This window comes from Mesoplodon bidens (assembly GCF_964165515.1).
Source record: "Mesoplodon bidens genome assembly, chromosome: 4".
NCBI classification, from domain to species: Eukaryota; Metazoa; Chordata; class Mammalia; order Artiodactyla; family Ziphiidae; genus Mesoplodon; species Mesoplodon bidens.
Window position 1 is genome coordinate 81,380,838 of NC_138160.1, and position 16,144 is coordinate 81,396,981.

Below are 16,144 nucleotides of genomic sequence, written 5' to 3' on the forward strand. Positions count from 1 at the left end.
TTCGAGAGAAACATTAAAATGGGGCAAATTTAAAAACAAACCTATGTCTAATATTCAGATAAAAATTATGTATTATTCTAAGATTTACTGGAATCTTCAAGTAAACTCAACATGCAAAATAAAGTTCCTTCCATGACTAATTGAGCCATTAGAAAAACAAAGTATAATATAATAAAATGAAAGTTTTTTTTTACCAGCTTACATATTAAAACTAAAAACTATAGTATCATTTAAACATTTTACAGAAGATTTTTAAGCCTAAGCCCAGTAGAAACCTCTATTAATGTTAATTTGGAGAAAATAAACTTGGAACAGTGTCTTACTCCAAGTGTAGTTATAATTTACTGTATAATTTTTATGAATTGTATATCTCCAATATATAAACGTGGGTCTCAGAGACAAACCTGATTCTGCTACTTAATAGTTGCATGACCTTAGGCAAGTTCATTAACTTCCTTGAGACTTGACTTTTCTTCACAATAGGGACAGCAGTATATTATAAAATATTTATGAAGAATTAAATAAGACAATAGGTATAAAGCATTTTACCCAGTGGTAGCATAATCCTGTTAAGTATCATCCTCCTCTTTAAAGACTTCACAAATCAACAGACACTACACCAAACTAGTTTCATATTCTTTGGCTTGTTTTTACAACACTTTAAAAATGTAAAAATCATTCTTACTTCAAGGATCATAAAAAAAATAAACAGATAAGCCAGATTTGACTCACAGGCTTTAATTTGCTGACCCTTGATTTAAGTTATCTTCTCATCCTATCCACAACATATGGTAAAGGAAAAACTGATGTACACCAAACAGAGAAACACAGATAATACACACCTTATCCTTCAATAAGATTTCATAAGTTGTTAACAGTATATTAAATTTTAACCGTTTGGTCTGAGGATGCATCCATTCATGAGTTCTTATCTATCAAGAAATTTCAAAGACAATTTTAAGACAAACAGTAAAAAAAAAGTATACTGTTACTTGAATATCTAAAATAAAATCCATTCAAAATACACAAAAATACACAAAAAACTATGTCTATATGTTTTGGTAATAAAATAATTTTAACTATTCTTTATATAGTCCAACAAGCTACATTGATCTTACTTATCATAAATAAAATATAAATACTCCAGCATATGAAAACCTTCTATAAAAAAACACATTTTTAATATACACTTTTTACTGAAGGAAGTTCTCATTTGACGAAACACAAGTGATTTTTTTTTTTTGAGGATGAAATATTATGTCTGGGGTTTGCTTCAGAATAACTGGGGGGAAAGTACCATGTAGAGGTACAGATGAAACCAAACTGGCAAGAGTTAAAATTGTAAAGTTGGACCTATGCACCTAGAAATTTATTACACTCTTCTGTAGGCTTTCATGTATATTTGAAACTTTCAATAAGGCAGGAAAAAAATATATATAAAGTAACACTAAGCCAAAAATTAATTTTTATTAAGCCAATGAAACACGTATTGAATCTTACTGTGTGGCAAGTTTAATGCTATAAATGTCTTTATAAAGACAAATCAAGATGTGTCCTCAAAGACAAGCTTGTCTAAATTTCTAAATTTGTGGCGAAACAACTTACCATGTTTCTGCTGTTGATGTCACCTAAATAAACCACAGCATTCATTTGAGAAGCCCATGTTTGAATCTCCCTTTGCCAGGAAGTGAGAGTGGAGAGTGGTACTACTAATAGAAAAGGTCCATATAATTGGTGTTCATGAAACAAATAGTTCAGAAATGAGATCGTCTGTATTGTTTTTCCAAGGCCCATTTCATCAGCGAGTATGCAACTATTTCCTCTACAAAGTTAAAAACAAAAATCATGTATGCAATAAAGATTCAAATTTACAAGAAACCTTTTTACATAATCCACGTACAAGTTTATATGAAGTTAAATAAGATGAATCTGATTTTGTATTATGTATAATATGCCACTTTTATTAACTATAAATAATAAATGTCAAGGCCATTATAATAGTGTAAGAGAAGAGTTTATCATTTTAGACCAGAAGCAGCTAAAACATTAACAGCATTACCTATAATCAGATACGTAGACAAGAACACAACCCATCTACAAGTGGTAGAGCCCAGATAAAACTATAGCTATGGTAAAGTTTAAAAAAAAAAATTGCACCTCAGTCACCTATATTGCCAAGAACAGAGTAGGGGACATAGGAGAGAGGAAAGAAAAATAGAGGCCTAAATGGATATTGAAATAACTGGAAGAGAAATAGTCCAGGACTACTGTGAAACAGAATGTATACATTCTGATTTCAATTTCAATAAAAACTTATTTAAATACTGCAATGATCAAAAGGTTCTTTCTTCTTAATATGTAATAAGTACTGTTTACATAATTGGAAATTCAAAGACCTGAATATAAACACCAAAGGGTCTTATTCTTTACGTTGGTAGAAATCTTTTCCAAACCCTGTATTTGTAAAATTTTTACCCTCTAAAATAGACAATTCAAAATATACTTACTTGCACCAAGAGTGAGCAAGCCAATTTAAACCATTCAGTTGATAATCTCTTAATTCTAATCCCTCATGTCCTCCAATATAGGATGGCTGCTTCTTTAGGGCTACAAATCTTGGCCTTTGTTTTAAAACCTTTAGTAGAAATAAATGTTAATATGAAGAATTCTTAAACATAAGAAATCATATAAAAAGATGAAGATCTTCTATCTTTTACCATAAATTTTAAAATTTCATTTCAAATCATCAAGCCCAGAAATTTCATGACTCAAAATATATCTGAGGATTCAGTCAAAGTAGACTGTTTTCTATTACTGTAACAATGTACAGTAAAATATTTTGCTCTCTTTTGTGAATAAAATGATAGATAAGTTCTTACTGAAATACTTGGGTCTCACATGTTTCACAAGCAAAAGCTATGTTAAACTCATTCATTTAACCATTGCTCCAGCCCTGACCTAGAAATAAACCATAAAACTGGTTTAACTTCCCATTTGATTTCTGATTTCTAAATTACCATTATGAATTTAATTCCATCTTGTAATAAGAAAACAAATTCTAGTAGTACAGACCCAAAACTATTACTAATATTAATTTTAAGTACAAAGATATTATATTAGGCAAGGTAGTCCTGGATACTTTCTTATGGGGACATCCTTCTTTTCCTACCATCACGGAAAATATTAACTACTTTAAAAAAATAAATAAATAAACAAATTTATTTATTTATTTATTTATGGCTGCACTGGGTCTTCATTGCTGTGTGTGGGCTTTCTCTACTTGTGGCGAGCGGGGGCTACTCTTCGTTGCGGTGCACAGACTTCTCATTGCAGTGGCTTCTCTTGTTGTGGAGCGCGGGCTCTAGGCACACAGGCTTCAGTAGTTGTGGCAGGTGGGCTCAGTAGTTGTGGCTTGCAGGCTCTAGAGCACAGGCTCAGTAGTTGTGGTGCACGGGCTTAGCTGCTCCGCGGCATGTGGGATCTTCCTGGTCCAGGGCTCGAACCTGTGTCCCCTGCATTGGCAGGCGGATTCTTAACCACTGCGCCACTAGGGAAGCCCTTCACTACCTTTTAAATCAAGCATATACATCTAGTTTCCAAGTAATTTTCCCTTTTTGATATCCCTAACCCACTCCCCACAACTACCACCACCAATTTATTATCTTTCTGACACAGATTTACTCACCAAGGCTAAAAGACAGTGCCACATGTAAGATAGCATAGCAATTACAGGAACATCATTTCCTGTAAGACCTACCATCCAAGCAGTTCTCTCCTTTAGCCTATGTGAAATCAGGATCCAACTCTCTATGTAGGCTTGTAATATTTATGATACATAAATATATTTTCAATAATTTAAAATGGCAAACAATACTCACTTTGCAGTCTTTAAAAGGAGTGGTTTTTGATTGATTCCTGCTGAAATACTCATCTATGCACGCTTGAAACTTTTTGGAAATGAGCGCTCCATCTTCCCAGCTGCACTCTGAGTATGGAAGGCCCTGCCATTTGCAATAATAATCAGGATAGCCAGCAGCTGACTTTTGATTGGAATGAGCTGTGAGATAAATCAGGTATTTACTTTTTACACTGAATTTTATCCAAGGAATAATTCTTGGTTAAAAACTATACAAGTAAAAATAAGCCATCTGATTTACGATACTCTATTATTATTATTATTATTTTTTTTTGCGGCACACGGGCCTCTCACTGTTGTGGCCCCTCCTGTTGCGGAGCACAGGCTCCGGATACACCGGTTCAGCGGCCATAGCTCACAGGCCCAGCCGCTCCGTGGCATGTGGGATCTTCCAGGACCGGGGCACGAACCCGTGTCCCCTGCATCGGCAGGCAGACTCTCAACCACTGTGCCACCAGGGAAGCCCCTATTATTACAGTAAGAGCAAGCTACTGTATTTGATGTGTAAGCAGTAAATTTAAGATTTTTTTCAGATGACTTCAAGCATGGAAAGATAAATGTTTAATTAGAATCATTTATTACTAACCAATTATTCGCTCCACTATTTGATACTGCTTATGGAGATCATCTGTAAGTTCTTGCTGGCAATTATAATATTCCACATCTTCTGGAGAAGCATTTTTCAACCTGAAAGATTATTAATCCAAGAAGAGACTTAAAAATCTCCCCCAATAACCCATCCCCCAAACACCATCTGTAGCACAAAATCTCCCATTTTGCCACTCATCATGTGAATCAGTTTGAATAATGAAGAAACTGAAAAATAAAGTTAAGCATCATTAATTTTTAACTCTAATATAAAACATACCATCTTTTTGTTTCCTGATCTTTTTTCTTATAATTATCTAATTTTTTCATTCCTCTAACATTCTGCTGCTTAAGGGTTTCTTCTGTCTCCCAAGTATTGTGGATATGTGACCATCCTTTCCATTTAATTAAATACTGGATCTCTCCTGGTTCCTTGTTTTTTTCAAATCCTGCATTTGGGTCACCATCTGCTTCAACTGCATAGATGGTTGTAGTAGCACCAGTAGCTGGAAAAAAAAAAAAAGCACAATACATTCCATATAATTCTGTTATAGAAGCATTTCAACTCAAAAATTCAAGAATATAAATAGAAAAATATATGCTCTTTTAAGTAACAGGGTGTAAGAATTTACAGGAAATTATATTTCACATTTATAAAAGAAACTGAATTCTAGAACAGAAAGATTATCTAATTTAATCCCCTCGGTTTTAAAATTAGAAAAAAAAGGTCAAAAAGACAGCAGCTCACATGAGATCATACAGCAATATATGATAACTGATGATTGAAACATTAATAATTGGAAATTAAAATAACTAAAAATCATCTTTAAAAACTACATGCCCAAAATCACTATGTGGAAAAGATATCTGCACCCCCCTGTTCACTGTAGCATTACTTAGAATAGCTAAGACACTTTGGAAAGAGTGTTAAGTGTCCATTGACAGATAACTGGATTAAAAAAAACATGATACATACGTATACGTATACATATACATGTACATATACAATGGAATACTATTCAGCCATAAAAAGGAGGAAATCTGCTATTTGTGACAACATGGATGGACCTTGAAGGCATCATGCTAAATGAAATAAGTCAAAGAAAGACATGTTGTGTGATCACACATATATGGAAAAGGGAGGGAGGAAAGGGAATAATTAATTCATAGAATGAGAGATCAGATTCAGTTACCAGAGGCAGGGAAAGTATGATGAAGGTGGTCAAAAAGTACAAACTTCCAGTTATAAGATAAATAAGTACTGGGTATGTAATGTACAACATAATGACTATAGTAAACGCTCCTGTATGGTATATCTGAAAGCTGCTAAGAGAGTAGATTCTAAAGGTTCTCATTACAAGGGAAATTTTTAAAAAAATTCTATCTATATTGAGATGACAGATGTTAACTTATTATGGTAATCATTTCACAATATATGTAAGTCAAGTCATTATACTGCCCACCTTGAAACTTATACAGTGCTGCATTGTCAATTATGTCTTAAAAAAACTGGAAGAAAAAAATATGTCAAGGTAACTAAAAAATAACTTACATATTTGAGATGGAAGAAAGAAGTTTTAAACCAAACCATATGTCAAACTGAAAATACTTAAAAAACAACTATTTATTTAGGCATGGTAACAGAAAAACTCAAATGCACAGGTTAAAAATTCCCTAATATCAGCAACGTATGATGAGATCAAATGGATACTTCCTGGGAATAAAATATTCAGGCTAAGCAAAGTACATTTTATAGCAAATAAGTAAAAAGAAAAAAATCTATCCTCTTGGCTTTCAAAGTTGAAAAATCTTCAAGAAATACTTTACTCTAGTAAATATTACTGAAACAACCAAAAAATAAATGTTTTTTTAAAAAAATACCTCCTTTTCTCCCAATCCGACAATCCATAAACCGTTCTATTGTTTCAAATTCCTCTTCCTCGGGTTGAGGAACATCCTCTCCACAGACTTCAAGTAGGTCATCAGAATCTGTTTTCATTTCTTCGTCCTCCTTATAGCTAACATTGACAGTTGCTTGTCGACGAGAGCTTCTTTTATCATTATCATAGTCTTCTTCATCCTCCTCCTCCTCCTCAGATGAATCAATCTGTCTCTTTTTTTGTCCAATAATCTTTTTTCCATTTTTTGACTTAGATCTAGGGAAGACCAGGGGAGAGAGGTGTTTTACAGAAATACTGGCATAAAACAAGATTTGAGAAACTGTGAGAAAAAAGAACGAATACCTTCTATAACCAACAATTTTCAGAATCAAACCAAGAACATAACTATACTTACCTATTTTGAGGTTTTCTACTTTTAACTTTGTTTTTTGGCTCATAATCAGATTCTGTCTCATCACAACTACTTTTATCTCTTTCTTCTTCAGATTCTGAATCTGAACCAGACTGAGATGGAGATCCTGACCCAGACATCTGCCAATCTTCACTGTGTGTAAAATATATAAAGGATGTTTATTCATACTTATCATATAGCAAATTATGTCTGATAAGATATAAAAATAATCAGGCTAAATTACATTCCAGCTGATATCAAAAATATTGCTTTCACCCATTATAAAAATATTCAAATGTCTATAGAATAAGAAAAATGCTAGAAAATATTCTTCATAGATTTCTCCAACTCCATAGTTTCTATTATTTAGTTATACCTCAATGAAAGGCAAATTAAGTGGATGTTTTGGTTATTAGTATAGATGAAAACACAGTATGTTAATTTGAAGAGTCACAGTGTTTAACTTTGAAAACCTTGTATAATTATTATACTTGCCATTTCAAAAAGAGATTCTAATCCCTTTCATTTTAATTTTCTGGAAATTGTGATTTTTAAAAACATAGCCTTCAAAAATGATTTTTAAAATACAACACGTTCATTAAGAAGCTTAAAATAAGGTATCAGAAAATGGAAAAATAAACAAACAAAAAATTCCATCTTAACCAACATTCAGTTATTACCTTAACTTTATTACTATTTTTAGTCTATTTAATTCCAATTAACATGTAAAGAAAAAAATATTGGATGCACTGTTAATATTCTGCTATAATATAAACTTCAAATGAAAGATACACATTAAGTTCTTACGTATACACTACATCCTGTCTCACAGCTGCTGTTGCTACTCCATTGCTCTGCATGGCTTGCATCAATTATGACTGTGTTAAGGGTTACACAAGCAAGCACACATGATAAAATTTGGTTTATGATAAAAAACATAATAGAGATGCTAATTTTTTTATCTTGAGATTTTTTTTCAGAGTTAGCACATTAGACAATAGCAAGAGGCAGGATATATGAAAAAGTCTCCGTTTTACACTTTTATAATAAATATTATGATTTTTATATCCAACCAAATCTATCCATCATCCCGAATTACTTTTGTTTTAAAATATTCTTTGCTTGCACCCATGCTAAGTTCAGAAATTACTAACTCAGTGGAAGAGTTAAACAGTTGATGAGACACAGTAGTTGAAAATACACTTAGTAAAACAGAAGACAGATCTGAAGAAATCAGCCAGAATGTAGCATAGCAATAAAAGGATAAAAAACATGATACAGTAAGATTCATGGATAGGATGGATGATCCAATAAATATATACAATAGATATGGTCCAGTAAGACAAATACAGTATATATCTATTAACTGTAGTAACAGAGAAGATTTACAGAATGGGAAAGAGAAAATGCCTAGAGATACAATGACTGAATTTTCAGAAACTAGTAAAACTCATGAATCTTCACATTAAAGATGCATAAAATAAAGTGCATAAAGTGGGATAAATAAATAACAAATCCAAAGCTGGATGCACCAAAGTGAAAGTGCAGAATACCCAAGACAAAGAGAAAATTAAGAGACAAGACAATGGAACAATGAGAAACGAGAAGAAAAATAACTCAGACCATCTAAAATATTGGAACTGAGATCTGAGGTACTCTTAACACTTCCTGGGTCAAGATCTTTAAGAAATTACAGTGAGTTTCTAAATGAGTTCTACAGAAGAAGTAAATTTCATGTGCAGATAAATAGTAAGGATAGCTATTAACATCAGAATCACCTAAAATCTATCATCTGTTGGTCCCTACACTCCTATATAGGTTTCTCAAGTTATCAAGATTTTCTGATATTGTGACTAAGATCTTTGAAGTTTAAAAATATATAGGGGAGAGGGGTTATAGGAGATAAACAAATGGCACAAAAAACTCAGGTTGTCACAGAAAGATAAAAGTTAAAAATTAATGGTTTAAATTAACCTAATAAAATGCCATGAACCAAGAAGTTCACTTTTGGCAACAATTGTTCATAAAGGAAGAAATACAAAATCATTAGGATTTTCTTGATATAAAAGTAATCAGTTGAACAAAATGGCATACTCTTTATGCTTTTTCCTTTTGACCTCACTCGATGAGTCATCGGAATCTTCACTGCTAGAAGAATCCTGTAGAGAAAAATATGTAAAGTTAGTGTTATTAATGATTAGAATTTAACCATAATACATTTTTATTACTTTTATTAACTTTTTATTACTTTACTACTTTTATTACTTTTTATTAACATTCACTTTAATAATAAAAGCTCTTTTTTTCCATGTTATGTTTATACCATTAATTAGCACATAAAGTAATAACATTTTTATTTCAAATATATAACAGCCAGTGAAATTAGGTAAACATCACAATGCCAGCATTTTGTATAAAATCTTATAATCTACGGTCTCTGGAGACTATTACTGTTGCCTAGTATGGCCTCAAAAAGGAATCCTAATTGTTGGTACGTCAAATTTTCATTTAATATTTTTCTTCCTCATCAGGCAGTTTTTGATATACAAATATCCCCCACTCTTTGAAAGTTCAATTTCTACCACTTCACTTTTACAAAAAACCTTCATTGGTACCTGTTTTCACTAACTGAAAAAAATCCAAAGAGAATTTTTACTTTTACAAAAACCAGCAAAAAGCAAAAACAGCGTTCAGCATTTATTTTGCAGAGAGCTGTTATAGAGGCGGCAAGGATGCGGAGCAGTGAGAACAGCACCTCCAAGCTCCTTCCCTGGGAACTACACTCTGCATCTCAGCACTAGCTGCCATAATTCTGAACTGTGTCTGTGAGCATCTGTGCTTTATCTCCGTTTATTCTGCACAACAGTTAGCAAGATGTGTCCTAAGGAAATAGTTTCTTTGCTTTACACCATTTGGCTTAGGGAAGGAACACTCTACCTTCGGATAGCACACATGCAGGTATGTTTGCTCATGTGCACACAGGAACTACACTGTTTACAGTTGCAGCCTATTCTTTTAAAAACATGTTGAAAATTCTCTTATTAATGTTCTGTACAAATATGATTTAACAGTACGGTATTTCTTCATTCATATATGTGAGTGCATACATGTGTGTGTTTGTGTATGTGTATTTTCCTAGTATTCATATTTAGTTTATTCTAGTTTTGCTGTGATGAGCAAATGCACACAAATTTCTGTTGTTTGTTTTAGAAACAAGAAGGAATTTGGATAAAAATATGTCTACATTTCAAGGCTATTGATACACATATTTAAATGTAGTTATTTTCCTATCCTTTTAAAACCCTTCCTGTTTCTAGTAATTTCATAAATAGCTACCTAAATGATTACATATCATGTCTACTTTTCAGATAAGAGTTTTCACAATGAAAACTCACCTCTTCTGATCCACTATTAGATGAAGCTTGATGTTGCTGCTGCTGCTGCTTCTTGAGCATTGCAGATCTCTGAACAGCCAGAATACTAGGGCTAGATTTCCAAAACTATAATAGAAATATAAACAAGTGAAGAACAAAGTTTTGAGAAAACTGGAAAAAGGTTAATTTATTGAAAAGTAGTACCAACATTTTCACTGCCTCCAAATAATAAATTAAGACTATTTTTGTTACATTATATGTAATACAATATTATTGCAATATAATTAAAATAAAATGCTGAGCTTTAGTTATATATAAATAATTTATGGTGTTTTGAGTTTCACAGACAATCAATCAATATGTTCTTTGGTATTAAGACTATTATTTTCAAAAACGATGTGATAATATATGACACCAGTGCTACTCAAAGTGCGGCTGCTATTTTTTTAATTGGTGTGAGGTGAAGAAGAAGAGCTTGAGTCAGAATGCAAATCAACTAAGCACAGTTTTAGTTCAACTGACTTTTTGTTTTTGTTTGTTTTTGGTAGCAAGACTTCCTGAATGAAGGAAGCTGTATGTATATTCTGGCCCAAGCATCTTATCATTACTGATACTCTAAGTAACACTACTGTATACTATTCTGAGGTACAGACAAGTTTTAGTAAATCTTGTGATAGCCTTTTTTAAACAGAATGGCCCTTAGCCGATTCTACCATGTATCTTCAAGGAAGCAGAGTTCTATTAAAGTCTCCTATTAGCAATAAAGTATCTCCTCTGAAGATCTTGAAAGTAGAGATCACACTGTAAGATTAACAAAAAGACCTCCAAAGCCTTTAATTTTTATCCATGAGACAATGAATGTTTATGCAACAATTTCTGCCTCAAAAAGAGAAAGTTTTGTATGTGTTCATTTTTGTATGTGTTACAAAGTTTTGTATACTTACAAAGTTTTGTATGTGTTCATATAGTTACACACTGCTTCTCTTCCAAGCCAATCAGTCCACAGATACTGAACCACAAGTTTGAGAATCACTTAAAGTGGATTTTAATATTTGATATTAACATTTTCTAAAAGCTAGATTAAGAATGCTCTAAACCAAAGCTATAATTTTTCCCAAAGTAATACAAGAAATCTACCTTTCATTGGATAGTTTATTTATTACCTCAGCTCCATCAACTTTCGGTGGTTTTGCTTGAACTTTATTTTCTCGAGAATTGTCTGACTCAGACTCTGACTGACTGCCCGATTCGGATCCAGAGTCAGAGTCACTGCTACCTGACTGGCTACTGCTTCCATCACTACTGCTTCCAGAACTTGAACCAGATCCAGAGCCTGACGCTGACCCAGAATCATCATCCGACTGGCTACAATTTGAAAATAAACAGATTTCAAACAAAATTCATTAAAAAATTTAGTTTTTCTTAACTCAGCAAAAAGCCCCAAATCATTAAACCTTGTTTAGTTCATATGTCAACTGTCTATAACCAAACAAATAGAAAAAGGAAGTAATGTTAATCTCTGACATACTAGATAGATTTAGTATAGTTTGGGATAAAACACAAGCAATCAGATCACAATCTTCCTCCAAGATAATGAACAAAACCTACCAAGTATAGAATCCTGGGCTATAAAGTTGGGAAAACAAAAAGTTTAATTAAGCCGCGGTCCCTATCTTTAAAAGGCTATTTGATGTAGTAAACATAAAGAATGAATTCTGTGAAGAAAAGGTTAAATGTGTTAAAAATTCTCATAGCAAAAGGTAGAAAACAAATTAATTTACAGTTTCAACTTGTTTTCAAGTTTACACTTTATGTTCTATCATCTCAGGGGAATGTAAGTTATTACCACTAAACTATGATAAAATACAATTTACTAAAAAATAAGATCAGTAATTGCTTCTCTGAGAAAATCATTGAATCTTTTATGGTTCCTTAGTAATATATCTGAAATAGAAAATTCTCAAATCTTTCCTAGCCTCTATACACACATATGTGAAAGCAATTAATAGTTCAATGAGAATATCTCATTCTCCAGTACTGATTTTCAGTCCAAAGTAGTCTAGAGATGGTCTGTACTAAATAAATGATTGTATAAATTACTATTATCCCAAAGGCCATTTGTTCACTTGGTGTTTACATTTGAATTGTTGAAAACCAGGGCATTAAATTTTTGAAATACATGGTAGACTCAGCTTTTGATATAATTTCATCTGGCTTCATGAGAAACAACAGGTAATATAATATACACCAACACAGCAAAACTCAAGCTTCATGTTCTCTTGCTGTAATCTTCAGAAATACCACCAGATGGAGGTATTACGCTAAGAAAATCCTGCAATATCAAAAAGTAATCCCTTTCTAAAAGTAATTTCTCCTTTTCAAGAGCAAGAAGTTTCTACAATGGGAACACAGACATAAAAGTTTTCAAGAAGACTTTTGATTCCAAAAGTTAGATATAAATTAAAATGCTTAAGGTGTGAACAAACATATGCCTATTTTTAAAATCTGGGAATCTAGTGGAATATATGTTTTTCTACATTTCTCCCACAATTTCTACCCTCTAGACACCTGGTTCAAGAACAGCATAGTGTCTTTTAACTAAAAAACAAAAACAAAATTTACCATACTGTATTTTACTTGGATCCCTTGAAATTTCAACAAGAATATCAGAGAAGATATTTTTCCTGACACACAATTTTATTTTTCCTTTAACCCACTAGGCAAGAGACGTTTTCCATTTATTCAATAAACCATACTGAGAACTTTCATTCGTTAGGCACTGGGAAGACTGAGATGAGATAAGGTCCTTACCATTAAAAGAACTTCTAACCTGTTATGGAGAGACAGTCATGTCAACCAATAAATACCACTCTAGGCATATTTAAGATAACTGATCTAGGAGTATGCGGACCACTGAAGATACAAACAAGTCAGGTACAGTAATCGGGGAACATTTAGAAGAAAGTGAAGATGAACTAATCCCTTAGGAAAGACGAATTAAGCAGACAGGTATCATTTTAACTGCTTACAAGCTTCTTGAGGGTACTGTTTATTTTTCCCAGCATACCTTACACAGGTGGGCGCTCAGTAAATACCTGAAAAGTAAATGGACGGATGACTGAATTTGGGAACTATCATGAGCCTATATTGTTAATTATATCTTGATTAGTCATAAAGTAGCTAGTCAAAATTCCTTGTTAATAAATCAAAATTCTTAAGTGAATGTAGGAATCTTCCTCTCATACTCTCTAGGCAAAAGTTGGCTGGAGATAAAAGCTAACAGCCTGAGCCTAGACTACTCTAAAGGCATAAGTTTATTATTAGAATGTCTTCACCTTAGGTATTAAAAGTACAAAGTATTTATTTTATTTAGTTGTTTATAGCAAGATTAAGAATAGACAAAGAATAAGTAAGGAATATTTTACATACTGCCATATAATGAACTACAGGATATAGTTAGGTAAAAAGAGCAAGATACAAAAGTGTTAATAGTATGCTTCCTTTGTATATGAAGGGGGAAATGTTTACACATAGTTGCTTATGCTTCTGAAAAAAGCAATAATGGCAGCATAAAACAACAATTAAATTAAAAATGGTTACCTACAAAGGGAGGGGAGGAAGAAAGTAGAGGGAACAAGGATTGAAATGAGTTGTCAGTTTCTAAACCATGTAAATGCTTTACTTAATTTATTTTAAAAGGAAATCCTAACAATTGAGAGAAAATATATATAGGTTGGGGGGGGGAATCTATATTCAGACATAAAATTCTGAGCGAAAATAGGTGAAAAGCCTCTCCCTAATGAAGTAATTCTATTTCAGCCCACTGCTGCATATGCTCTTTCTAGACAGCCACTGCTGCATATGCTCTTTCTAGAATAAAAATTAAACATGGCCTAACTTGATAAGTTTTCAGTGTTTCTGTCACAAAGGTCAAACACCTATGAAGTGCAGGAATTTGTCTCTGCCAACCTATCTCCAGCCACTTTCCCACCTAAACCCTTAGTTTTAGTGATGGCAAACTACTTGTAATTCTCTGAGAGCGAGTTTCTCTTCCCACTTCCTGCTTTTGCATAATTACTTCCCTTTTTTTCCCCACTATATAATTTCTACTTGAGCCTCACTTCATGGGTACTTCTCCAACAAATCTCTCTTGACTCCAACATTAAATCACCTGAACATTAAATCAGGCTTACCTCAGCATACCCACAGCATCCTGTACCTATTACTATCTTGCCCATACACACATTACATAATAATCACTGTAGTTTTCTGTTTTGTTTTTTGGTATCCTACCTTTGGTATTCTACCATATGTTCCTGGAGTGCTGGAATTCTTACTTGTTCTTTGTATGCTGAGCACTAAATGAAGGGCTCAATATATGTTTGGTGGGTGGATAGATGTATACATAAGCAAACAAATCAAAGATACATATGGATACAATGTCTTGCATAAAATTCACAAATCGAGTTTGACTATAAAAAATATTTCTAAGCTCCAATTAACATTTTATTTATTTAGGTAGTAATCAATAGCACTGATTTTTTAATACAACATAAGTATCTGTATACCACTTAAGAGTTATTACTTATTTTAAATCTCACTAGCCCAACAGTAATAAGGTGGTAGATTATTAAAAACACTGAATTATTTTCCTCACCTTTCTCAATTTACCAAAAAAAAAAAAAAAAAAACCCACCATCATGTTTATGGGTACTTTGATAAAATTATAGTTTTCTTAGGCTAAATTAAGTAGAAATACAACATCTAAACATAAAATTGCAATTCAAATTAAAGTTTCTTTTCAAGCTTGTTTCTATGCTCAATTTCAAATATAAACAAGAGAGCAATATAATGAATTACCATTTACCTAACAACCAGCTTCACAATTAACAACTCATACCAATCTTGTTCCAAATAATCCAGCTTCCCACACACAATCTCAAACATGTTAAAATTTCATCCACAAATACTTTAGTACTCATGTGTAAAAACAAACAACAAAAAAACTCCTACTATTTTTAAACATCCACAAAATGAGTATCATTTTTTTTTTTTTTTGCGGTACGCGGGCCTCTCACTGTCGTGGCTTCTCCCGTTGCGGAGCACAGGCTCCGGACGCACAGGCCCAGCGGCCATGGCTCACGGGCCCAGCCGCTCCGCGGCATATGGGATCCTCCCAGACCGGGGCACGAACCCACATCCCCTGCATCGGCAGGCGGACTCTCAACCACTGTGCCACCAGGGAGGCCCGAGTATCATTTTTAAAACAAAATCACTTATTCCTTAATGTTAAATATGATATTATTATTAAATAGTATTAAATATCCAGTTTAGTTTATCTCTTTAGTTGATTTTGTTTCTTCATGGACTGGAAATCCAAACAGTTCATACACTGCAACTGAATCACGTATTTCTTTTTTTTGTGTGTGGTACACGGGCCTCTCACTGTTGTGGCCCCTCTCGTTGTGGAGCACAGGCTCCGGACGCGCAGGCTCAGCGGCCATGGCTCACGGGCCCAGCCGCTCCGCGGCATGTGGGATTCCTCCCGGACCGGGGCACAAACCCGTGTCCCCTGCATCGGCAGGCGGACTCTCAACCACTGCGCCACCAGGGAAGCCCGAATCACGTATTTCTTAAGTCTCTTTCATTAACCTGACAGTTCCCTCTCCCTCTTTTTTTTCCCCTTGCAATTTATTTTGTGGAATAAATTAGGCAGTTTTTCCTGCAGACATTTCCTGCTTTCCAGATTTTACTGACTGCATCTCTGTGGTATTATTTGACAGATTTTTCTGTCCCTTGTATTTCTTGTAAACTGTTAGATCTAGAGGCTCAGATTTAAATTCAGTTCTTCTTGGCAAGAATGTATTTTAAGAGTTGTTGTGGACTTCTATTAGAAAAAACAATGTTTGGTTGTCTCTTTTTGTATGAGGTTGTTTGATCTGTGTGTTCAGGTTATTTTCAGCCTTATCCTTCC

At 33.4% G+C, this 16,144-nt stretch overlaps 1 protein-coding gene across 3 annotated transcripts in view; it reads right to left on the minus strand.

Moving 5' to 3' along the window:
* Positions 1-16,144, minus strand: part of CHD1 (chromodomain helicase DNA binding protein 1) — a 78,698-nt gene that overhangs the window by 38,390 nt on the left and 24,164 nt on the right. For all 3 annotated transcript variants that reach the window (XM_081233746.1, XM_081233748.1, XM_081233747.1), the window contains exons 3-13: positions 11,334-11,535; positions 10,192-10,296; positions 8,891-8,955; positions 6,800-6,949; positions 6,386-6,660; positions 4,785-5,010; positions 4,503-4,603; positions 3,879-4,057; positions 2,508-2,635; positions 1,606-1,822; positions 843-932 (exon numbers count right to left, since the gene is read on the minus strand). In XM_081233746.1, coding sequence (XP_081089872.1) covers positions 843-932; positions 1,606-1,822; positions 2,508-2,635; positions 3,879-4,057; positions 4,503-4,603; positions 4,785-5,010; positions 6,386-6,660; positions 6,800-6,949; positions 8,891-8,955; positions 10,192-10,296; positions 11,334-11,535 — 1,738 coding nt within the window. The remainder of the gene's footprint in view (positions 1-842; positions 933-1,605; positions 1,823-2,507; positions 2,636-3,878; positions 4,058-4,502; positions 4,604-4,784; positions 5,011-6,385; positions 6,661-6,799; positions 6,950-8,890; positions 8,956-10,191; positions 10,297-11,333; positions 11,536-16,144) is intronic.